General features: G+C 43.1%; 1 protein-coding gene across 4 annotated transcripts in view; it reads right to left on the reverse strand.

Moving 5' to 3' along the window:
* IL27RA (interleukin 27 receptor subunit alpha) overlaps positions 1-26,588 on the reverse strand; it is a 93,739-nt gene that overhangs the window by 15,494 nt on the left and 51,657 nt on the right. For all 4 annotated transcript variants that reach the window (XM_073654347.1, XM_073654350.1, XM_073654349.1 and 1 more), the window contains 4 exons: positions 17,168-17,285; positions 16,929-17,089; positions 16,561-16,700; positions 15,699-15,849 (listed from right to left, as the gene is read on the reverse strand). In XM_073654347.1, the coding sequence (XP_073510448.1) occupies positions 15,699-15,849; positions 16,561-16,700; positions 16,929-17,089; positions 17,168-17,285 (570 nt within the window). The remainder of the gene's footprint in view (positions 1-15,698; positions 15,850-16,560; positions 16,701-16,928; positions 17,090-17,167; positions 17,286-26,588) is intronic.

The raw sequence follows: 26,588 nt of genomic DNA on the forward strand, positions 1-26,588 counted from the left end.
ACAAGAGCGAGGTGGAGCCGTATATATGGTGTAGGAGACACAAGAGGGAGGTGGAGCCGTATATATGGTGTAGGAGACAGAAGAGCGAGGTGGAGCCGTATATATGGAGTAGGAGACACAAGAGCGAGGTGGAGACGTATATATGGTGTAGGGGACAGAAGAACGAGGTGGAGCCGTATATATGGTGTAGGAGACACAAGAGCGAGGAGGAGCCGTATATATGGAGTAGGAGACACAAGAGCGAGGTGGAGCCGTATATACGGTGTAGGAGACACAAGAACGAGGTGGAGCTGTATATATGGTGTAGGAGACAGAAGAGCGAGGTGGAGCCGTATATATGGAGTAGGAGACACAAGAACGAGGTGGAGCCGTATATATGGAGTAGGAGACAGAAGAGCGAGGTGGAGCCGTATATATGGTGTAGAAGACACAAGAACGAGGTGGAGCCGTATATATGGTGTAGGAGACACAAGAGCGAGGTGGAGCCGTATATATGGTGTAGGAGACACAAGAGCGAGGTGGAGCAGTATATATGGTGTAGGAGACACAAGAGCGAGGTGGAGCCGTATATATGGTGTAGGAGACACAAGAACGAGGTGGAGCCGTATATATGGTGTAGGAGACACAAGAGCGAGGTGGAGCCGTATATATGGTGTAGGAGACACAAGAGCGAGGTGGAGCCGTATATATGGTGTAGGAGACACAAGAGCGAGGTGGAGCCGTATATATGGTGTAGGAGACAGAAGAGCGAGGTGGAGCCGTATATATGGAGTAGGAGACACAAGAGCGAGGTGGAGCAGTATATACGGTGTAGGAGACACAAGAACGAGGTGGAGCTGTATATATGGTGTAGGAGACAGAAGAGCGAGGTGGAGCCGTATATATGGTGTAGGAGGCACAAGAGCGAGGTGGAGCCGTATATATGGTGTAGGAGACACAAGAACGAGGTGGAGCCGTATATATGGTGTAGGAGACACAAGAGCGAGGTGGAGCCGGATATATGGTGTAGAAGACACAAGAATGAGGTGGAGCCGTATATATGGTGCAGGGGACACAAGAGCGAGGTGGAGCCGTATATATGGTGTAGGAGACACAAGAGCGAGGTGGAGCCGTATATATAGTGTAGGAGACACAAGAGCGAGGTGGAGCCGTATATAAGGGGTAGGAAACACAAGAGCGAGGTGGAGCTGTATATATGGTGTAGGAGACACAATAGCGAGGTGGAGCCGTATATATGGTGTAGAAGACACAAGAGCGAGGTGGAGCCGTATATATGGTGTAGGAGACACAAGAGCGAGGTGGAGCCGTATATATGGTGTAGGAGACACAAGAGCGAGGTGGAGCCGTATATATGGTGTAGGAGACACAAGAGCGAGGTGGAGCCGTATATATGGTGTAGGAGACACAAGAGCGAGGTGGAGCCGTATATATGGTGTAGGAGACACAAGAGCGAGGTGGAGTCGTATATATGGTGTAGGAGACACAAGAGCGAGGTGGAGCCATATATATGGGGTAGGAGACACAAGAGCGAGGTGGAGCCGTATATAAGGGGTAGGAGACACAAGAGCGAGGTGGAGCCGTATATATGGTGTAGGAGACACAAGAGCGAGGTGGAGCCGTATATATGGTGTAGGAGACACAAGAGCGAGGTGGAGCCGTATATATGGTGTAGGAGACACAAGAGCGAGGTGGAGCCGTATATATGGTGTAGGAGACACAAGAGCGAGGTGGAGCCGTATATATGGTGTAGGAGACACAAGAGAGAGGTGGAGCCGTATATATGGTGTAGGAGACACAAGAACGAGGTGGAGCCGTATATATGGTGTAGGAGACACAAGAGAGAGGTGGAGCCGTATATATGGTGTAGGATACACAAGAGCGAGGTGGAGCCGTATATATGGTGTAGGAGACACAAGAACGAGGTGGAGCCGTATATATGGTGTAGGAGACACAAGAACGAGGTGGAGCCGTATATATGGTGTAGGAGACACAAGAACGAGGTGGAGCCGTATATATGATGTAAGGGACAGAAGAGCGAGGTGGAGCCGTATATATGGTGTAGGAGACACAAGAGAGAGGTGGAGCCGTATATATGGTGTAGGAGACACAAGAGCGAGGTGGAGCCGTATATATGGTGTAGGAGACACAAGAGCGAGGTGGAGCCGTATATATGGTGTAGGAGACACAAGAGAGAGGTGGAGCCGTATATATGGTGTAGGAGATACAAGAACGAGGTGGAGCCGTATATATGGTGTAGGAGACACAAGAGAGAGGTGGAGCCGTATATATGGTGTAGGAGATACAAGAACGAGGTGGAGCCGTATATATGGTGTAGGAGACACAAGAGCGAGGTGGAGCCGTATATATGGTGTAGGAGACACAAGAGCGAGGTGGAGCCGTATATATGGTGTAGGAGACACAAGAGCGAGGTGGAGCCGTATATATGGTGTAGGAGACACAAGAGCGAGGTGGAGCCGTATATATGGTGTAGGAGACACAAGAGCGAGGTGGAGCCGTATATATGGTGTAGAAGACACAAGAGCGAGGTGGAGCTGTATATATGGTGTAGGAGACACAAGAACGAGGTGGAGCTGTATATATGGTGCAGGGGACAGAAGAGCGAGGTGGAGCCGTATATATGGTGTAGGAGATACAAGAACGAGGTGGAGCCGTATATATGGTGTAGGAGACACAAGAGAGAGGTGGAGCCGTATATATGGTGTAGGAGACACAAGAACGAGGTGGAGCCGTATATATGGTGTAGGAGACACAAGAGAGAGGTGGAGCCGTATATATGGTGTAGGAGACACAAGAGCGAGGTGGAGCCATATATATGGTGTAGGAGACACAAGAACGAGGTGGAGCCGTATATATGGTGTAGGAGACACAAGAACGAGGTGGAGCCGTATATATGATGTAGGGGACAGAAGAGCGAGGTGGAGCCGTATATATGGTGTAGGAGACACAAGAGAGAGGTGGAGCCGTATATATGGTGTAGGAGACACAAGAACGAGGTGGAGTCGTATATATGGTGTAGGAGACACAAGAACGAGGTGGAGCCGTATATATGGTGTAGGAGACACAAGAACGAGGTGGAGCCGTATATATGGTGTAGGGGACAGAAGAGCGAGGTGGAGCCGTATATATGGTGTAGGAGACACAAGAGGGAGGTGGAGCCGTATATATGGTGTAGGAGACACAAGAACGAGATGGAGCCGTATATATGGTGTAGGGGACAGAAGAGCGAGGTGGAGCCGTATATATGGTGAAGGAGACACAAGAATGAGGTGGAGCCGTATATATGGTGTAGGAGACACAAGAGCGAGGTGGAGCCGTATATATGGTGTAGGAGACACAAGAGCGAGGTGGAGCCGTATATATGGTGTAGGAGACACAAGAGCGAGGTGGAGTCCTATATATGGTGTAGGAGACACAAGAGCGAGGTGGAGCCGTATATACAGTACAGACCAAAAGTTTGGACACACCTTCTCATTTAAAGATTTTTCTGAATTTTCTTGACTATGAAAATTGTACATTCACACTGAAGGCATCAAAACTATGAATTAACACATGTGGAATTATATACTTAACAAAAAAGTGTGAAACAACTGAAAATATGTCTTATATTCTAGGGTCTTCAAAGTAGCCACCTTTTGCTTTGATGACTGCTTTGCACACTCTTGGCATTCTCTTGATGAGCTTCAAGAGGTAGTCACCGGAAATGGTCTTCCAACAATCTTGAAGGAGTTCCCAGAGATGCTTAGCACTTGTTGGCCCTTTTGCCTTCACTCTGCGGTCCAGCTCACCCCAAACCATCTCGATTGGGTTCAGGTCTGGTGACTGTGGAGGCCAGGTCATCTGGCGTAGCCCCCCATCACTCTCCTTCTTGGTCAAATAGCCCTTACACAGCCTGGAGCTGTGTTTGGGGTCATTGTCCTGTTGAAAAACACAACTCCTCCTCCATGCTTCACGGTGGGAACCAGGCATGTAGAGTCCATCCGTTCACCTTTTCTGCGTCGCACAAAGACACGGTGGTTGGAACCAAAGATCTCAAATTTGGACTCATCAGACCAAAGCACAGATTTCCACTGGTCTAATGTCCATTCCTTGTGTTCTTTAGCCCAAACAAGTCTCTTCTGCTTGTTGCCTGTCCTTAGCAGTGGTTTCCTAGCAGCTATTTTACCATGAAGGCCTGCTGCACAAAGTCTCCTCTTAACAGTTGTTGTAGAGATGTGTCTGCTGCTAGAACTGTGTGTGGCATTGACCTGCTCTCTAATCTGAGCTGCTGTTAACCTGCGATTTCTGAGGCTGGTGACTCGGATAAACTTATCCTCAGAAGCAGAGGTGACTATTGGTCTTCCTTTCCTGGGACGGTCCTCATGTGAGCCAGTTTCTTTGTAGTGCTTGATGGTTTTTGCAACTGCACTTGGGGACACTTTCAAAGATTTCCCAATGTTTCGGACTGACTGACTGACTTTCCTAAAAGTAATGATGGCCACTTGTTTTTCTTTACTTAGCTGCTTTTTTCTTGCCATAATACAAATTCTAACAGTCTATTCAGTAGGACTATCAGCTGTGTATCCGCCTGACTTCTGCACAACACAACTGATGGTCCCAACCCCATTTATAAGGCAAGAAATCCCACTTATTAAACCTGACAGGGCACACCTGTGAAGTGAAAACCATTTCCGGTGACTACCTCTTGAAGCTCATCAAGAGAATGCCAAGAGTGTGCAAAGCAGTCATCAAAGCAAACGGTGGCTACTTTGAAGATCCTAGAATATAAGACATATTTTCAGTTGTTTCACACTTTTTTGTTAAGTATATAATTCCACATGTGTTACTTCATAGTTTTGATGCCTTCAGTGTGAATGTACAATTTTCGTAGTCATGAAAATACAGAAAAATCTTTAAATGAGAAGGTGTGTCCAAACTTTTGGTCTATACTGTATGGTGTAGGGGACACAAGAGCGAGGTGGAGCCGTATATATGGTGTAGGAGACACAAGAGCGAGGTGGAGCCGTATATATGGTGTAGGAGACACAAGAGCGAGGTGGAGCCGTATATATGGTGTAGGAGACACAAGAGCGAGGTGGAGCCGTATATATGGTGTAGGAGACACAAGAGCGAGGTGGAGCCGTATATATGGTGTAGGAGACACAAGAGCGAGGTGGAGCCGTATATATGGTGTAGGAGACACAAGAGCGAGGTGGAGCCATATATATGGTGTAGGAGACACAAGAGCGAGGTGGAGCCGTATATATGGTGTAGGAGACACAAAAGCGAGGTGGAGCCGTATATATGGTGTAGGGGACACAAGAGCGAGGTGGAGCCGTATATATGGTGTAGGGGACACAAGAGCGAGGTGGAGCCGTATATATGGTGTAGGAGACACAAGAGCGAGGTGGAGCCGTATATATGGTGTAGGGGACACAAGAGCGAGGTGGAGCCGTATATATGGTGTAGGAGACACAAGAGCGAGGTGGAGCCATATATATGGTGTAGGAGACACAAGAACGAGGTGGAGCCGTATATATGGTGTAGGAGACACAAGAACGAGGTGGAGCCGTATATATGGTGTAGGAGACACAAGAGCGAGGTGGAGCCGTATATATGGTGTAGGAGACAGAAGAGCGAGGTGGAGCCGTATATATGGTGTAGGAGACACAAGAGCGAGGTGGAGCCGTATATATGGTGTAGGAGACACAAGAGCGAGGTGGAGCCGTATATATGGTGTAGGAGACACAAGAGCGAGGTGGAGCCGTATATATGGTGTAGGAGACACAAGAGCGAGGTGGAGCCGTATATATGGTGTAGGAGACACAAGAGAGAGGTGGAGCCGTATATATGGTGTAGGAGACACAAGAACGAGGTGGAGCCGTATATATGGTGTAGGAGACAGAAGAGCGAGGTGGAGCCGTATATATGGTGTAGGAGACACAAGAGCGAGGTGGAGCCGTATATATGGTGTAGGAGACACAAGAGCGAGGTGGAGCCGTATATATGGTGTAGGAGACACAAGAGCGAGGTGGAGCCGTATATATGGTGTAGGAGACACAAGAGCGAGGTGGAGCCGTATATATGGTGTAGGAGACACAAGAGAGAGGTGGAGCCATATATATGGTGTAGGAGACACAAGAACGAGCTGGAGCCGTATATATGGTGTAGGAGACACAAGAACGAGGTGGAGCCGTATATATGGTGTAGGAGACAGAAGAGCGAGGTGGAGCCGTATATATGGTGTAGGAGACACAAGAGCGAGGTGGAGCAGTATATATGGTGTAGGAGATACAAGAGCGAGGTGGAGCTGTATATATGGTGTAGGAGACACAAGAGCGAGGTGGAGCCGTATATATGGTGTAGGAGACACAAGAGCGAGGTGGAGCCGTATATATGGTGTAGGAGACACAAGAACGAGGTGGAGCCGTATATATGGTGTAGGAGACACAAGAGCGAGGTGGAGCAGTATATATGGTGTAGGAGACAGAAGAGCGAGGTGGAGCCGTATATATGGTGTAGGAGACACAAGAGCGAGGTGGAGCAGTATATATGGTGTAGGAGACACAAGAGCGAGGTGGAGCCGTATATATGGTGTAGGAGACACAAGAGCGAGGTGGAGCCGTATATATGGTGTAGGAGACACAAGAACGAGGTGGAGCAGTATATATGGTGTAGGAGACACAAGAGCGAGGTGGAGCAGTATATATGGTGTAGGACAGTGGTCCCCAACCTTTTTTGCACCAGGGACCGGCTTGAAGCAAGATCATTTTCCCATGGCCCAGCAAGGAGGGGGTGGGGTGGGCGGGGCTTTGGTCATATGGGGGCGGGGTAATGGAGGGATTTGGAGTTTAGTGCATACTTATCATATAGTGTAGACCAGGTCCCCGCCAGGAGCTATGCCAGGAGCCCCACATAATGTGCTGTGCCAGGAGCCGCATCACTGAGGCCCCATCACGCCCTGCAGCAGGACAGGGCAGCTGTCCTGACAGCTGCTGTTCAGCTGCATTTACTTCATCCCAGGGGCGGACACAGACTGTAGTGGGCCCCTGTGCAAGAAATTTTTGGGGGCCCCCCCGCCCTTCATAAGGCAACAAAGTTATGTAAACATAACCCCCCCCATGTGCATCTCTCACCCCCCCATGTGCAGCTCACCCCCCGTGCATCTCTCACCCCCCTCCGTGCATCTCTCATCCCCTCCGTGCATCTCTCATCCCCCTCCGTGCATCTCTCATCCCCCTCCGTGCATCTCTCATCCCCCTCCGTGCATCTCTCATCCCCCTCCGTGCATCTCTCATCCCCCTCCGTGCATCTCTCATCCCCCTCCGTGCATCTCTCATCCCCCCCGTGCATCTCTCATCCCCCCCGTGCATCTCTCATCTCTCCCCTCCCCCCATGTGCATCTCTCATCTCTCCCCTCCCCCCATGTGCATCTCTCATCTCTCCCCTCCCCCATGTGCATCTCTCATCTCTCCCCTCCCCCATGTGCATCTCTCATCTCTCCCCTCCCCCATGTGGATCTCTCATCTCTCCTCTCCCCCCCATGTGGATCTCTCATCTCTCCCCCCCATGTGCATCTCTCATCTCCCCCCCCATGTGCATCTCTCATCTCTCCCCTCCCCCATGTGCATCTCTCATCTCTCCCCTCCCCCCCAATGTGGATCTCTCATCTCTCCCCCCCATGTGCATCTCTCATCTCTCCCCCCCCATGTGCATCTCTCATCTCTCCCCCCCCCATGTGCATCTCTCATCTCTCCTCTCCCCCCCATGTGCATCTCTCATCTCTCCCCTCCCCCCCATGTGGATCTCTCATCTCTCCCCTCCCCCATGTGCATCTCTCATCTCTCCCCTCCCCCCATGTGCATCTCCCATTCCCCCCACTCCTGGTTAATTGTATTTAAAAAAAAATAAAACTTGTTATACTTACCCCCATGCGATCCCTGCAGAATCCTGGCGCTCGTCCAAATCGCTGACACCAGGTTCTCCTGCCTTCCGGTCATGTGACGGCGCCGTCACATGACCGGAAGTCAGAGGAATAATGAGATGTCCTGGACCCGGCGCTTTGCATGGGGCCGGGGGCCCCATGAGGAGAGAGACGCACAAGAGGGGGGCTCCGAGGGGGCTCCTACCGGCCGGGCCCCATACTGGAGTCAGGGCAGTCATGCCCTGATGGCGGCCCTGCTGGAGGGGCCCCCTCTCCCTCGGGGCCCCCGTTCAATGAACCGGCTGCACGGGCGGTAGTTCCGCCCCTGCTTCATCCTGCTTCAGGACCTGTGGTGACATCACAGTTATGTACCTTGATGTCATCACAGGTCCTCTACAGGTCTACCCTGCGGGAGTCTAGAACAGCGGGCAGCATCCACCCCACACAGTGTGCTCTGAGCCACCACAGACCAGAGCACACTGTCAATGTTTAGTGATTGTCTGTGGCGGTGCCGCGGACCGGCTGAAAAACCCCAACGGCCCGGTCCTGGTCCGCGGACCGGCGGTTGGGGACCTCTGGTGTAGGAGACACAAGAGCGAGGTGGAGCCGTATATATGGTGTAGGAGACACAAGAGCGAGGTGGAGCCGTATATATGGTGTAGGAGACACAAGAGCGAGGTGGAGCCGTATATATGGTGTAGGAGACACAAGAGCGAGGTGGAGCCGTATATATGGTGTAGGAGACACAAGAGCGAGGTGGAGCCGTATATATGGTGTAGGGGACACAAGAGCGAGGTGGAGCCGTATATATGGTGTAGGAGACACAAGAGCGAGGTGGAGCCGTATATATGGTGTAGGGGACACAAGAGCGAGGTGGAGCCGTATATATGGTGTAGGAGACACAAGAGCGAGGTGGAGCCATATATATGGTGTAGGAGACACAAGAACGAGGTGGAGCCGTATATATGGTGTAGGAGACACAAGAACGAGGTGGAGCCGTATATATGGTGTAGGAGACACAAGAGCGAGGTGGAGCCGTATATATGGTGTAGGAGACAGAAGAGCGAGGTGGAGCCGTATATATGGTGTAGGAGACACAAGAGCGAGGTGGAGCCGTATATATGGTGTAGGAGACACAAGAGCGAGGTGGAGCCGTATATATGGTGTAGGAGACACAAGAGCGAGGTGGAGCCGTATATATGGTGTAGGAGACACAAGAGCGAGGTGGAGCCGTATATATGGTGTAGGAGACACAAGAGAGAGGTGGAGCCGTATATATGGTGTAGGAAACACAAGAACGAGGTGGAGCCGTATATATGGTGTAGGAGACAGAAGAGCGAGGTGGAGCCGTATATATGGTGTAGGAGACACAAGAGCGAGGTGGAGCCGTATATATGGTGTAGGAGACACAAGAGCGAGGTGGAGCCGTATATATGGTGTAGGAGACACAAGAGCGAGGTGGAGCCGTATATATGGTGTAGGAGACACAAGAGCGAGGTGGAGCCGTATATATGGTGTAGGAGACACAAGAGAGAGGTGGAGCCATATATATGGTGTAGGAGACACAAGAACGAGGTGGAGCCGTATATATGGTGTAGGAGACACAAGAACGAGGTGGAGCCGTATATATGGTGTAGGAGACACAAGAACGAGGTGGAGCCGTATATATGGTGTAGGAGACACAAGAACGAGGTGGAGCCGTATATATGGTGTAGGAGACACAAGAGCGAGGTGGAGCCGTATATATGGTGTAGGAGACACAAGAACGAGGTGGAGCTGTATATATGGTGTAGGAGACACAAGAGAGAGGTGCAGCCGTATATATGGTGTAGGATACACAAGAGCGAGGTGGAGCCGTATATATGGTGTAGGAGACACAAGAACGAGGTGGAGCCGTATATATGGTGTCGGAGACACAAGAACGAGGTGGAGCCGTATATATGGTGTAGGAGACACAAGAACGAGGTGGAGCCGTATATATGGTGTAGGAGACACAAGAACGAGGTGGAGCTGTATATATGGTGTAGGAGACACAAGAACGAGGTGGAGCCATATATATGATGTAGGGGACACAAGAGCGAGGTGGAGCCGTATATATGGTGTAGGAGACACAAGAGCGAGGTGGAGCCGTATATATGGTGTAGGAGACACAAGAGCAAGGTGGAGCCGTATATATGGTGTAGGAGACACAAGAACGAGGTGGAGCCGTATATATGGTGCAGGGGAGAGAAGAGCGAGGTGGAGCCGTATATATGTTGTAGGAGACACAAGAGGGAGGTGGAGCCGTATATATGGTGTAGGAGACACAAGAACGAGGTGGAGCCGTATATATGGTGTAGGGGACAGAAGAGCGAGGTGGAGCTGTATATATGGTGTAGGAGACATAAGAGTGAGGTGGAGCCATATATATGGTGTAGGGGACAGAAGAGCGAGGTGGAGCTGTATATATGGTGTAGGAGCCACAAGAGCGAGGTGGAGCCGTATATATGGTGCAGGGGACAGAAGAGCGAGGTGGAGCCGTATATATGGTGTAGAAGACACAAGAGCGAGGTGGAGCTGTATATATGGTGTAGGAGACAGAAGAGCGAGGTGGAGCCGTATATATGGTGTAGGAGACACAAGAGTGAGGTGGAGCTGTATATATGGTGTAGGAGACACAAGAACGAGGTGGAGCCGTATATATGGTGTAGGAGACACAAGAACGAGGTGGAGCCGTATATATGGTGTAGGGGAGAGAAGAGCGAGGTGGAGCCGTATATATGTTGTAGGAGACACAAGAGGGAGGTGGAGCCGTATATATGGTGTAGGAGACACAAGAGCGAGGTGGAGCCGTATATATGGTGTAGGAGACACAAGAACGAGGTGGAGCCGTATATATGGTGCAGGAGACACAAGAACGAGGTGGAGCCGTATATATGGTGTAGGGGACAGAAGAGCGAGGTGGAGCCGTATATATGGTGTAGGAAGGAGACACAAGAGGGAGGTGGAGCCGTATATATGGTGTAGGAAGGAGACACAAGAGCGAGGTGGAGCCGTATATACGGTGTAGGAGACACAAGTGGGAAGTGGAGCCGTATATATGGTGTAGGAGCCACAAGAGCGAGGTGGAGCCGTATATATGGTGTAGGGGACAGAAGAGCGAGGTGGAGCTGTATATATGGTGTAGGAGACATAAGAGCGAGGTGGAGCCATATATATGGTGTAGGGGACAGAAGAGCGAGGTGGAGCTGTATATATGGTGTAGGAGCCACAAGAGCGAGGTGGAGCCGTATATATGGTGCAGGGGACAGAAGAGCGAGGTGGAGCCGTATATATGGTGTAGAAGACACAAGAGCGAGGTGGAGCCGTATATATGGTGTAGGGGACAGAAGAGCGAGGTGGAGCTGTATATATGGTGTAGGAGCCACAAGAGCGAGGTGGAGCCGTATATATGGTGCAGGGGACAGAAGAGCGAGGTGGAGCCGTATATATGGTGTAGAAGACACAAGAGCGAGGTGGAGCTGTATATATGGTGTAGGAGACACAAGAACGAGGTGGAGCCGTATATATGGTGTAGGAGACACAAGAACGAGGTGGAGCCGTATATATGGTGTAGGAGACACAAGAGCGAGGTGGAGCAGTATATATGGTGTAGGAGACACAAGAGCGAGGTGGAGCCGTATATATGGTCTAGGAGACACAAGAGCGAGGTGGAGCCGTATATATGGTCTAGGAGACACAAGAGCGAGGTGGAGCAGTATATATGGTGTAGGAGACACAAGAACGAGGTGGAGCCGTATGTATGGTGTAGGAGACACAAGAGCGAGGTGGAGCCGTATATATGGTGTAGGAGACACAAGAACAAGGTGGAGCCATATATATGGTGTAGGAGACACAAGAGCGAGGTGGAGCCGTATATATGGTGTAGGAGACACAAGAACGAGGTGGAGCCGTATATATGGTGTAGGAGACACAAGAGCGAGGTGGAGCCATATATATGGTGTAGGAGACACAAGAACGAGGTGGAGCCGTATATATGGTGTAGGAGACAAGAGCGAGGTGGAGCAGTATATATGGTGTAGGAGACACAAGAACGAGGTGGAGCCGTATATATGGTGTAGGAGACAGAAGAGCGAGGTGGAGCCGTATATATAGTGTAGAATACACAAGAGCGAGGTGGAGCCGTATATATGGTGGAGACACAAGAGCGAGGTGGAGCAGTATATATGGTGTAGGAGACACAAGAGCGAGGTGGAGCCGTATACATGGTGTAGGAGACAGAAGAGCGAGGTGGAGCCGTATATATGGTGTAGGAGACACAAGAATGAGGTGGAGCCGTATATATGGTGTAGGAGCCACAAGAGCGAGGTGGAGCCGTATATATAGTGTAGGAGACACAAGAATGAGGTGGAGCCGTATATATGGTGTAGGAGACACAAGAGCGAGGTGGAGCCGTATATATGGTGTAGGAGACACAAGAGCGAGGTGGAGCCGTATACATGGGGTAGGAGACACAAGAGCGAGGTGGAGCCGTATATATGGTGTAGGAGACACAAGAGCGAGGTGGAGCCGTATATAAGTGTAGAAGACACAAGAATGAGGTGGAGCTGTATATAAGTGTAGGAGACACAAGAACGAGGTGGAGCCGTATATATGGTGTAGGAGACAGAAGAGGGAGGTGGAGCCGTATATATGGGGTAGGAGACACAAGAATGAGGTGGAGCCGTATATATGGTGTAGGAGACAGAAGAGGGAGGTGGAGCCGTATATATGATGTTGGAGACACAAGAGCGAGGTGGAGCTGTATATATGGTGTAGGAGACACAAGAGTGAGGTGGAGCCGTATATAAGTGTAGGAGACACAAGAATGAGGTGGAGCTGTATATATGGTGTAGATGGTGTAGGAGACCCAAGAACGAGGTGGAGCCATATATAAGTGTAGGAGACACAAGAATGAGGTGGAGCTGTATATATGGTGTAGATGGTGTAGGAGACCCAAGAACGAGGTGGAGCCGTATATATGGTGTAGGAGACACAAGAGCGAGGTGAAGCCGTATATATGGTGTAGGAGACACAAAAGCGAGGTGGAGCCGTATATATGATGTAGGAGACACGAGCGAGGTGGAGCCGTATATATGGTGTAGGAGACACAAGAGCGAGGTGGAGCAGTATATATGGTGTAGGACACACAAGAGCGAGGTGGAGCTGTATATATGGTGTAGATGGTGTAGGAGACCCAAGAGCGAGGTGGAGCCATATATATGGTGTAGGAGACAGAAGAGCGAGGTGGAGCCGTATATATGGTGTAGGAGACAGAAGAGCGAGGTGGAGCCGTATATATGATGTAGGAGACACAAGAGGGAGGTGGAGCCGTATTTAAGATGTAGGAGACACAAGAGCGAGGTGGAGCCGTATATATGGTGTAGGAGACACAAGAGCGAGGTGGAGCCGTATATATGGTGTAGGAGACACAAGAGCGAGGTGGAGCTGTATATATGGTGTAGGAGACACAAGAATGAGGTGGAGCCGTATATATGGTGTAGGAGACACAAGAGCGAGGTGGAGCTGTATATATGGGGTAGGAGACACAAGAGCGAGGTGGAGCCGAATATATGGTGTAGGAGACACAAGAGCGAGGTGGAGCCGTATATATGGTGTAGGAGACACAAGAGCGAGGTGGAGCTGTATATATGGGGTAGGAGACACAAGAGCGAGGTGGAGCCGTATATATGGTGTAGGAGACACAAGAGCGAGGTGGAGCCGTATATATGGTGTAGGAGACACAAGAGCGAGGTGGAGCTGTATATATGGTGTAGGAGACACAAGAGCGAGGTGGAGCCGTATATATGGTGTAGGAGACACAAGAGCGAGGTGAAGCCGTATATATGGTGTAGGAGACACAAAAGCGAGGTGGAGCCGTATATATGATGTAGGAGACACGAGCGAGGTGGAGCCGTATACATGGTGTAGGAGACACAAGAGCGAGGTGGAGCAGTATATATGGTGTAGGACACACAAGAGCGAGGTGGAGCTGTATATATGGTGTAGATGGTGTAGGAGACCCAAGAGCGAGGTGGAGCCGTATATATGGTGTAGGAGACAGAAGAGCGAGGTGGAGCCGTATATATGGTGTAGGAGACAGAAGAGCGAGGTGGAGCCGTATATATGATGTAGGAGACACAAGAGCGAGGTGGAGCTGTATATATGGGGTAGGAGACACAAGAGCGAGGTGGAGCCGTATATATGGTGTAGGAGACACAAGAGCGAGGTGGAGCCGTATATATGGTGTAGGAGACACAAGAGCGAGGTGGAGCTGTATATATGGTGTAGGAGACACAAGAATGAGGTGGAGCCGTATATATGGTGTAGGAGACACAAGAGCGAGGTGGAGCTGTATATATGGGGTAGGAGACACAAGAGCGAGGTGGAGCCGAATATATGGTGTAGGAGACACAAGAGCGAGGTGGAGCCGTATATATGGTGTAGGAGACACAAGAGCGAGGTGGAGCTGTATATATGGGGTAGGAGACACAAGAGCGAGGTGGAGCCGTATATATGGTGTAGGAGACACAAGAGCGAGGTGGAGCCGTATATATGGTGTAGGAGACACAAGAGCGAGGTGGAGCTGTATATATGGTGTAGGAGACACAAGAGCGAGGTGGAGCTGTATATATGGGGTAGGAGACACGAGCGAGGTGGAGCCGTATATATGGTGTAGGAGACACAAGAGCGAGGTGGAGCAGTATATATGGTGTAGGACACACAAGAGCGAGGTGGAGCTGTATATATGGTGTAGATGGTGTAGGAGACCCAAGAGCGAGGTGGAGCCGTATATATGGTGTAGGAGACAGAAGAGCGAGGTGGAGCCGTATATATGGTGTAGGAGACAGAAGAGCGAGGTGGAGCCGTATATATGATGTAGGAGACACAAGAGGGAGGTGGAGCCGTATTTAAGATGTAGGAGACACAAGAGCGAGGTGGAGCCGTATATATGGTGTAGGAGACACAAGAGCGAGGTGGAGCTGTATATATGGGGTAGGAGACACAAGAGCGAGGTGGAGCCGTATATATGGTGTAGGAGACACAAGAGCGAGGTGGAGCCGTATATATGGTGTAGGAGACACAAGAGCGAGGTGGAGCTGTATATATGGGGTAGGAGACACAAGAGCGAGGTGGAGCTGTATATATGGTGTAGGAGACACAAGAATGAGGTGGAGCCGTATATATGGTGTAGGAGACACAAGAGCGAGGTGGAGCTGTATATATGGGGTAGGAGACACAAGAGCGAGGTGGAGCCGAATATATGGTGTAGGAGACACAAGAGCGAGGTGGAGCCGTATATATGGTGTAGGAGACACAAGAGCGAGGTGGAGCTGTATATATGGGGTAGGAGACACAAGAGCAAGGTGGAGCCGTATATATGGTGTAGGAGACACAAGAGCGAGGTGGAGCTGTATATATGGGGTAGGAGACACAAGAGCAAGGTGGAGCCGTATATATGGTGTAGGAGACACAAGAGCGAGGTGGAGCTGTATATATGGTGTAGGAGACACAAGAGCGAGGTGGAGCTGTATATATGGTGTAGGAGACACAAGAATGAGGTGGAGACGTATATATGGTGTAGGAGACACAAGAGCGAGGTGGAGCCGTATATATGGTGTAGAAGACACAAGAGCGAGGTGGAGCCGTATTCATGGTATATCTTATATGCATGGTGGCCCTCCATAGTGTCTGTATGGGGTGATGCAATGGGATGACGGTATAGTATGGAGAATAAAGGCCTTTCCACGTCTCTTACCCTTTTCAGGGCTCATTAGGACGTGACTCCTGCTCCATCCACTTCCTTTCTTCTCTCCCTCTGGTAGATATCGAATCTGGAACTCATACTGTGTGAACGGCGCCGGCTCGTCCAGTATATAGTTATTTATCTCCAGGTCATCGTCTTCTACCTGTTATTTCCGGATCAGAACAATATATTCTATTAATCCACCTGTGCCGCGGCCGCAGAGCCTAAAAGCCATAATGACACAGAAGCTACAGATATCACATGTAATGTATATGGGACCTATTCTCAGTCGTGTAGAAAGCACAATGGTTTGTGAATCTAAGACAGATCAGACTAATTTCAGGAGTCTAAGGAGGACTGATGACAATATCCCAGGTGACCTAGAGTCATAGAGGAATTACCGTCCATTTGCCTGGTAGTCTAGTCTAGAGTAGTGGAAGGATGAACTGCAATTTCCCTGCTGGTCTCTAGAAGTAGAGGGGTTATCTACAGTTTCCCTAGTGGTCTAGAGTAGCAGGGGGTTACTTATAGTTTGGTAGTGTAAAGTAGTGGAGTGTTTTCTGATAGTTCCCCTGGTGGTGTAGAGTAGCAGCGGGATTAAAACGGCTTCCCTAAAAGCATAGAGAAGTGGAGGGGTTAATCATAGATACTCCTGTGGTCTACAATTCTCCATGGAAGTATTTTAGAATTTAGCCCTATAGGGGGCAGACCACCACTATTCTGATACACATGATACAATCCTGGCTGCCTGCAGTCACCACTGGAGGGAGCTCCTGAGCTTAGTGCATACTGCAATACACTGCAGTAAATAGAACCGATATCTACAGTGATACAGAACAGTTCTCCAGGTGAACCAGCCCATATTACTACTGACCTCCGTCCAGTTGTTAGCTCCCAATATGCGATACCTCAGCTCCACTGGTGGATGCTCCAACACCTCGTCCTCTGGATGCGTCCAGGTAATTTCCAAACTATCGCTTCCCGAGATGGAAGAATTAAGCAGAGGAGGTCTGGCTGCAAGAAATGAGAATGATTAATGGGTTGTTGAAAGTTGATGACATTTGTAACATTCATCCTGTACTGGTCCTGATTATAATTCAGAGCTGCATTCACAATTCTGCAGACTTCAGAGCTGAGATCTCTTGTACAGAACATGATTCGCAGATATTACTGCGTCTGACATTGACAACCCAATACAATATGATATTTTCCCGTTTTTCCACTGCACCAGTGTATACTTACAGTGATGTCCATGACTGCCATAGGTGAAATTAATGGTCTTCCGCTCGCCTCCTGCAGTGACCGTGATCAGATACTCATTTAGGCTCACCAGTTCTTCCCGTTTGAGTAGCAGACAGTTTTGACCAGCAGGTATAGTAAAGAAAAGAGGAGGTTCATGGGGACTGGAGGAAGGAACGAAAGGATGGATTATAATCTCAAAAAAACAACTTGACGTTTTTTTGGGACTTCACCGCACTTACTGGGTGAGATTCTGCAGGGAAACAGAGTGCTCCATCCACACGTCACTGCTCCATGAACAGTTCAGGTCTCCGCTCTGATCTCTGATTACACAGAAAACAGAGGAATCATCGGCGAAACCTGTTTATAGAAGAGACCGGTCACTGACAAAAAGGAGGCAGGAGGCAAATCATCACTGAAGCATCTGCCTCCTATATACAAAACTGTAACTACTATAATACTGCTCCTATGTATAAGAATATAACTACTATAATACTGCACCCTATGTACAAGAATATAACTACTATAATACTGCCTCCTATATACAAAACTGTAACTACTATAATACTGCTCCTATGTACAAGAATATAACTACTATAATACTGCCACCTATGTACAAGAATATAAATACTATAATACTGCCCCCTATGTATAAGAATATAACTACTATAATACTGCCCCCTATGTACAAGAATATAACTACTATAATACTGCTCCTAGGTACAAGAATATAACTACTATAATACTGCACCCTATGTACAAGAATATAACTACTATAATACTGCTCCTATGTATAAGAATATAACTACTATAATGCTGCCCCTATGTATAAGAATATAACTACTATAATACTGCCTCTTATGTACAAGAATATAACTACTATAATACTGCCCCTATGTACAAGAATATAACTACTATAATACTGCTCCTATGTACAAAAATATAACTACTATAATACTGCCCCTATGTACAAGAATATAACTACTATAATACAGCCCCCTATGTACAAGAATATAACTACTATAATACTGCTCCTATGTACATGAATATAACTACTATAATACTGCCCCCTATGTACAAGAATATAACTACTATAATACTGCCCCCTATGTACAAGAATATAACTACTATAATACTGCCCCCTATGTACAAGAATATAACTACTATAATACTGCCCCCTATGTATAAGAATATAACTACTATAATACTGACCCTATGTATAAGAATATAACTACTATAATACAGCCCCCTATGTATAAGAATATAACTACTATAATACTGCCCCCTATGTACATGAATATAACTACTATAATACTGCCCCCTATGTATAAGAATATAACTACTATAATACTGCTCCTATGTACAAGAATATAACTACTATAATACGACACCTATGTACAAGAATATAACTACTATAATATTGCCCCCTATGTACAAGAATATAACTACTATAATACTGCCACCTATGTACAAGAATATAACTACGATAATACTGCTCCTATGTACAAGAATATAACTACTATAATACTGCTCCTATGTACAAGAATATAACTACTATAATACTTCTATGTACAAGAATATAACTACTAGAATACTGCCCCCTATGTACAAGAATATAACTACTATAATACTGCCCCCTATGTACAAGAATATAACTACTATAATACTGCTCCTTATGTACAAGAATATAACTACTATAATACTGCCCCCTATGTACAAGAAAATAACTACTATAATACTGCCCCCTATGTACAAGAATATAACTACGATAATACTGCCCCTATGTACAAGAATATAACTACTATAATACTGTCCCCATGTATAAGAATATAACTACTATAATACTGCCCCTATGTACAAGAATATAACTACTATACTACCGCCTACTATGTACAAGAATATAACTACTATAATACTGCTCCTATGTACAGGAATATAACTACTATAATACTGCTCCTATGTACAGGAATATAACTACTATAATACTGCACCCTTTGTACAAGAATATAACTACCATAATATTGCTCCTATATACAAGAATATAACTATTATAATACTGTCCCCTATGTACAAGAACATAACTACTATAATACTACCCCTATGTACAAGAATATAACTACTATAATACTGCCCCCTATGTACAGTAATAAAACTACAATAATACTGCTCCCTATGTAAAAGAATATAACTACTATAATACTGCCCCTATGTACAGTAATATAGCTACCATAACACTGCCCCCATGTACAGTAATATAACTACTATAATACTGCTCCCTATGTACAAGAATATAACTACTATAATACTGCCCACTATGTACAAGAATATAACTACTATAATACTGCTCCTATGTACAAGAATATAACTACTATAATACTGCCCCCTATGTACAAGAATATAATTACTATAATACTGCTCTTATGTACAAGAATATAACTACTATAATACTGCCCCCTATGTACAAGAATATAACTACTATAATACTGCTCTCTATGTACAAGAATATAACTACTAGAATACTGCTCCTATGTACAAGAATATAACTACGATAAAACTGCTCCTATGTACATGAATATAACTACTATAATACTGCCCCTTATGTACAAGAATATAACTACTATAATACTGCACCTATGTACAAGAATATAACTACTATAATACTGCTCCTATATACAAGAATATAACTACTATAATACTGCCCCTATGTACAAGAATATAACAACTATAATACTGCCCCTATGTACAGTAATATAACTACTATAATACTGCCCCTATGTACAGTAATATAACTACTATAATACTGCTCCCTATGTACAAGAATATAACTACTATAATACTGCCCCCTATATACAAGAATATAACTACTATAATACTGCCCCTATGCACAAGAATATAACTGCTATAATACTGCCCCCTATGTACAAGAATATAACTACTATAATACTGCTCCTATGTACAAGAATATAACTACTATAATACTGCTCCTATATACAAGAATATAACTACTATAATACTGCTCCTATGTACAAGAATATAACTACTATAATACTGCCACCTATGTACAAGAATATAACTACTATAATACTGCCCCTATGTACAAGAATATAACTTCTATAATACTGCCCCCTATGTACAAGAATATAACTACTATAATAATGCTCCTATGTACAAGAATATAACTACTATAATATTGCCCCCTATGTACAAGAATATAACTGCTATAATACTGCTCCTTATGTACAAGAAAATAACTACTATAATACTGCTCCTATATACAAGAATATAACTACTATAATACTGCCCCCTATGTACAAGAATATAACTACTATAATACTGCTCTCTATGTACAAGAATATAACTACTAGAATACTGCTCCTATGTACAAGAATATAACTACTATAAAACTGCTCCTATGTACATGAATATAACTACTATAATACTGCCCCTTATGTACAAGAATATAACTACTATAATACTGCACCTATGTACAAGAATATAACTACTATAATACTGCTCCTATATACAAGAATATAACTACTATAATACTGCCCCTATGTACAAGAATATAACAACTATAATACTGCACCTATGTACAGTAATATAACTACTATAATACTGCCCCTATGTACAGTAATATAACTACTATAATACTGCTCCCTATGTACAAGAATATAACTACTATAATACTGCCCCCTATATACAAGAATATAACTACTATAATACTGCCCCTATGCACAAGAATATAACTGCTATAATACTGCCCCCTATGTACAAGAATATAACTACTATAATACTGCTCCTATGTACAAGAATATAACTACTATAATACTGCTCCTATATACAAGAATATAACTACTATAATACTGCTCCTATGTACAAGAATATAACTACTATAATATTGCCACCTATGTACAAGAATATAACTACTATAATACTGCCCCTATGTACAAGAATATAACTTCTATAATACTGCCCCCTATGTACAAGAATATAACTACTATAATAATGCTCCTATGTACAAGAATATAACTACTATAATATTGCCCCCTATGTACAAGAATATAACTGCTATAATACTGCTCCTTATGTACAAGAATATAACTACTATAATACTGCTCCTATATACAAGAATATAACTACTATAATACTGCTCCTATATACAAGAATATAACTACTATAATACTGCTCCTATGTACAAGAATATAACTACAATAATACTGCCCCCTATGTACAAGAAAATAACTACTATAATATTGCCCCTATGTACAAGAATATAACTACTATAAAACTGCCCCCGATGTACAAGAATATAACTACTATAATATTGCCCCCTATGTACAAGAATATAACTGCTATAATACTGCTTCTTATGTACAAGAATATAACTACTATAATACTGCTCCTATGTACAAGAATATAACTACTATAATACTGCCCCCTATGTACAAGAATATAAATACTATAATACTGCCCCCTATGTACAAGAATATAAGTACTATAATATTGCCCCAATGTACAAGAATATAACTACTATAATACTGCCCCCTATGTACAAGAATATAACTACTATAATATTGCCCCCTATGTACAAGAATATAACTACTATAATACTGTCCCTATGTACAAGAATATAACTAATATAATACTGCTCCTATGTACAAGAATATAACTATAATAATACTGCTCCTATGTACAAGAATATAACTACTATAATACTGCTCCTATGTACAAGAATATAACTACTATAATACTTCTTCTATGTACAAGAACATAACTACTAGAATACTGCCCCTATGTACAAGAATATAACTACTAGAATACTGCCTCCTATGTACAACAATACAACTACTATAATACTGCTTCCATGTACAAGAATATAACTACTATAATACTGCCCCCTATGTTCAAGAATCTAACTACTATAATACTGCCCCCTATGTACAAGAATATAACTAAGATAATACTGCCCCTATGTACAAGAATATAACTACTATAATACTGCCCCTATGTACAAGAATATAACTACTATAATACTGCCCCCTATGTACAAGAATATAACTAAGATAATACTGCCCCTATGTACAAGAATATAACTACTATAATACTGCCCCTATGTACAAGAATATAACTACTATAATACTGCCCCTATGTACAAGAATATAACTACTATACTACCGCCTCCTATGTACAAGAATATAACTACTATAATACTGCTCCTATGTACAGGAATATAACTACTATAATACTGCTCCTATGTACAGAAATATAACTACTATAATACTGCCCCCTTTGTACAAGAATATAACTACCATAATATTGCTCCTATATACAAGAATATAACTATTATAATACTGACCCCTATGTACAAGAACATAATTACTATAATACTACCCCTATGTACAAGAATATAACTACTATAATACTGCCCCCTATGTACAGTAATAAAACTACAATAATACTGCTCCCTATGTAAAAGAATATAACTACTATAATACTGCCCCTATGTACAGTAATATAGCTACCATAATACTTCTCCCATGTACAGTAATATAACTACTATAATACTGCTCCTATGTACATGAATATAACTACTATAATACTGCCCCCTATGTACAAGAATATAACTACTATAATACTGCACCTCTGTACAAGAATATAACTACTATAATACTGCTCCTATGTACAAGAATATAACAACTATAATACTGCCCCCTATGTACAAGAATATAACTACTATAATACTGCTCCTATGTACAAGAATATAACAACTATAATACTGCTCCCTATATACAAGAATATAACTACTATAATACTGCACCTATGTACAAGAATATAACTACTATAATACTGCTCCCTATATACAAGAATATAACTACTATAATACTGCCCCTATGTACAAGAATATAACAACTATAATACTGCCCCTATGTACAGTAATATAACTACAATAATACTGCCCCTATGTACAGTAATATAACTACTATAATACTGCTCCCTATGTACAAGAATATAACTACTATAATACTGCCCCCTATATACAAGAATATAACTACTATAATACTGCCCCTATGTACAAGACTATAACTGCTATAATACTGCCCACTATGTACAAGTATATAACTACTATAATACTGCTCCTATATACAAGAATATAACTACTATAATACTGCTCCTATATACAAGAATATAACTCCTATAATACTGCTCCTATGTACAAGAATATAACTACTATAATACTGCCACCTATGTACAAGAATATAACTACTATAATACTGCCCCTATGTACAAGAATATAACTCCTATAATACTGCCCCCTATGTAAAAGAATATAACTACGATAATACTGCTCCTATGTACAAGAATATAACTACTATAATACTGCTCCTATGTACAAGAATATAACTACTATAATACTTCTTCCATGTACAAGAATATAACTACTAGAATACTGCCCCCTATGTACAAGAATATAACTACTATAATACTGCCCCTATGTACAAGAATATAACTACTATAATACTGCCCACTATGTACAAGAATATAACTACTATAATATTGCCCCTATGTACAAGAATATAACTACTAGAATACTGCTCCTATGTACAAGAATATAACTACTATAATACTGCTCTCTATGTACAAGAATATAACTACTAGAATACTGCTCCTATGTACAAGAATATAACTACTATAATACTGCTCCTATGTACATGAATATAACTACTATAATACTGCCCCCTATGTACAAGAATATAACTACTATAATACTGCTCCTATGTACAAGAATATAACTACTATAATACTGCTCCTATATACAAGAATATAACTACTATAATACTGCTCCTATGTACAAGAATATAACTACTATAATACTGCCACCTATGTACAAGAATAACTACTATAATACTGCCCCTATGTACAAGAATATAACTCCTATAATACTGCCCCCTATGTACAAGAATATAACTACTATAATAATGCTCCTATGTACAAGAATATAACTACTATAATACTGTTCCTATATACAAGAATATAACTACTATAATACTGCTCCCTATGTACAAGAATATAACTACTAGAATACTGCTCCTATGTACAAGAATATAACTACTATAATACTGATCCTATGTACATGAATATAGCTACTATAATACTGCATCCTATGTACAGTAATAAAACTACAATAATACTGCTCCCTATGTAAAAGAATATAACTACTATAATACTGCCCCTATGTACAGTAATATAGCTACCATAATACTTCTCCCATGTACAGTAATATAACTACTATAATACTGCTCCTATGTACATGAATATAACTACTATAATACTGCCCCCTATGTACAGGAATATAACTACTATAATACTGCACCTATGTACAAGAATATAACTACTATAATACTGCTCCTATGTACAAGAATATAACAACTATAATACTGCCCCCTATGTACAAGAATATAACTACTATAATACTGCTCCTATGTACAAGAATATAACAACTATAATACTGCTCCCTATATACAAGAATATAACTACTATAATACTGCACCTATGTACAAGAATATAACTACTATAATACTGCTCCCTATATACAAGAATATAACTACTATAATACTGCCCCTATGTACAAGAATATAACAACTATAATACTGCCCCTATGTACAGTAATATAACTACTATAATACTGCTCCCTATGTACAAGAATATAACTACTATAATACTGCCCGCTATATACAAGAATATAACTAGTATAATACTGCCCCTATGTACAAGACTATAACTGCTATAATACTGCCCCCTATGTACAAGAATATAACTACTATAATACTGCTCCTATATACAAGAATATAACTACTATAATACTGCTCCTATATACAAGAATATAACTCCTATAATACTGCTCCTATGTACAAGAATATAACTACTATAATACTGCCACCTATGTACAAGAATATAACTACTATAATACTGTCCCTATGTACAAGAATATAACTCCTATAATACTGCCCCCTATGTACAAGAATATAACTACGATAATACTGCTCCTATGTACAAGAATATAACTACTATAATACTGCTCCTATGTACAAGAATATAACTACTATAATACTTCTTCCATGTACAAGAATATAACTACTAGAATACTGCCCCCTATGTACAAGAATATAACTACTATAATACTGCCCCTATGTACAAGAATATAACTACTATAATACTGCCCCCTATGTACAAGAATATAACTACTATAATATTGCCCCTATGTACAAGAATATAACTACTAGAATACTGCTCCTATGTACAAGAATATAACTACTATAATACTGCTCTCTATGTACAAGAATATAACTACTAGAATACTGCTCCTATGTACAAGAATATAACTACTATAATACTGCTCCTATGTACATGAATATAACTACTATAATACTGCCCCCTATGTACAAGAATATAACTACTATAATACTGCTCCTATGTACAAGAATATAACTACTATAATACTGCTCCTATATACAAGAATATAACTACTATAATACTGCTCCTATGTACAAGAATATAACTACTATAATACTGCCACCTATGTACAAGAATAACTACTATAATACTGCCCCTATGTACAAGAATATAACTCCTATAATACTGCCCCCTATGTACAAGAATATAACTACTATAATAATGCTCCTATGTACAAGAATATAACTACTATAATACTGTTCCTATATACAAGAATATAACTACTATAATACTGCTCCCTATGTACAAGAATATAACTACTAGAATACTGCTCCTATGTACAAGAATATAACTACTATAATACTGATCCTATGTACATGAATATAGCTACTATAATACTGCCCCCTATGTACAAGAATATAACTACTATAATACTGCTCCTATGTACAAGAATATAACTACTATAATACTGCTCCTATATACAAGAATATAACTACTATAATACTGCTCCTATGTACAAGAATATAACTACTATAATACTGCCACCTATGTACAAGAATATAACTCCTATAATACTGCCCCTATGTACAAGAATATAACTCCTATAATACTGCCCACTATGTACAAGAATATAACTACGATAATACTGCTCCTATGTACAAGAATATAACTACTATAATACTGCTCCTATGTAAAAGAATATAACTACTATAATACTTCTTCTATGTACAAGAATATAACTACTAGAATACTGCCCCCTATGTACAAGAATGTAACTACTATAATACTGCCCCTATGTACAAGAATATAACTACTATAATACTGCCCCCTATGTACAAGAATATAACTACTATAATATTGCCCCCTATGTACAAGAATATAACTACTATAATACTGCTCCTATGTACAAGAATATAACTACTATAATACTGCTCCTTATGTACAAGAATATAACTACTATAATACTGCTCCTATGTACAAGAATATAACTACTATAATACTGCCCCCTATGTACAAGAATATAACTACTATAATACTGCCCCCTATATACAAGAATATAACTACTATAATACTGTCCCCTATGTACAAGAATATAACTACTATAATACTGCCCCTATGTACAAGAATATAACTACTATAATATTGCCCCCTATGTACAAGAATATAACTACTATAATACTGCTCCTTATGTACAAGAATATAACTACTATA

Source organism: Phyllobates terribilis, unplaced genomic scaffold (genome assembly GCF_046119375.1).
Source record: "Phyllobates terribilis strain yellow unplaced genomic scaffold, ASM4611937v1 Scaffold_11__3_contigs__length_659146591, whole genome shotgun sequence".
NCBI classification, from domain to species: domain Eukaryota; kingdom Metazoa; phylum Chordata; class Amphibia; order Anura; family Dendrobatidae; genus Phyllobates; species Phyllobates terribilis.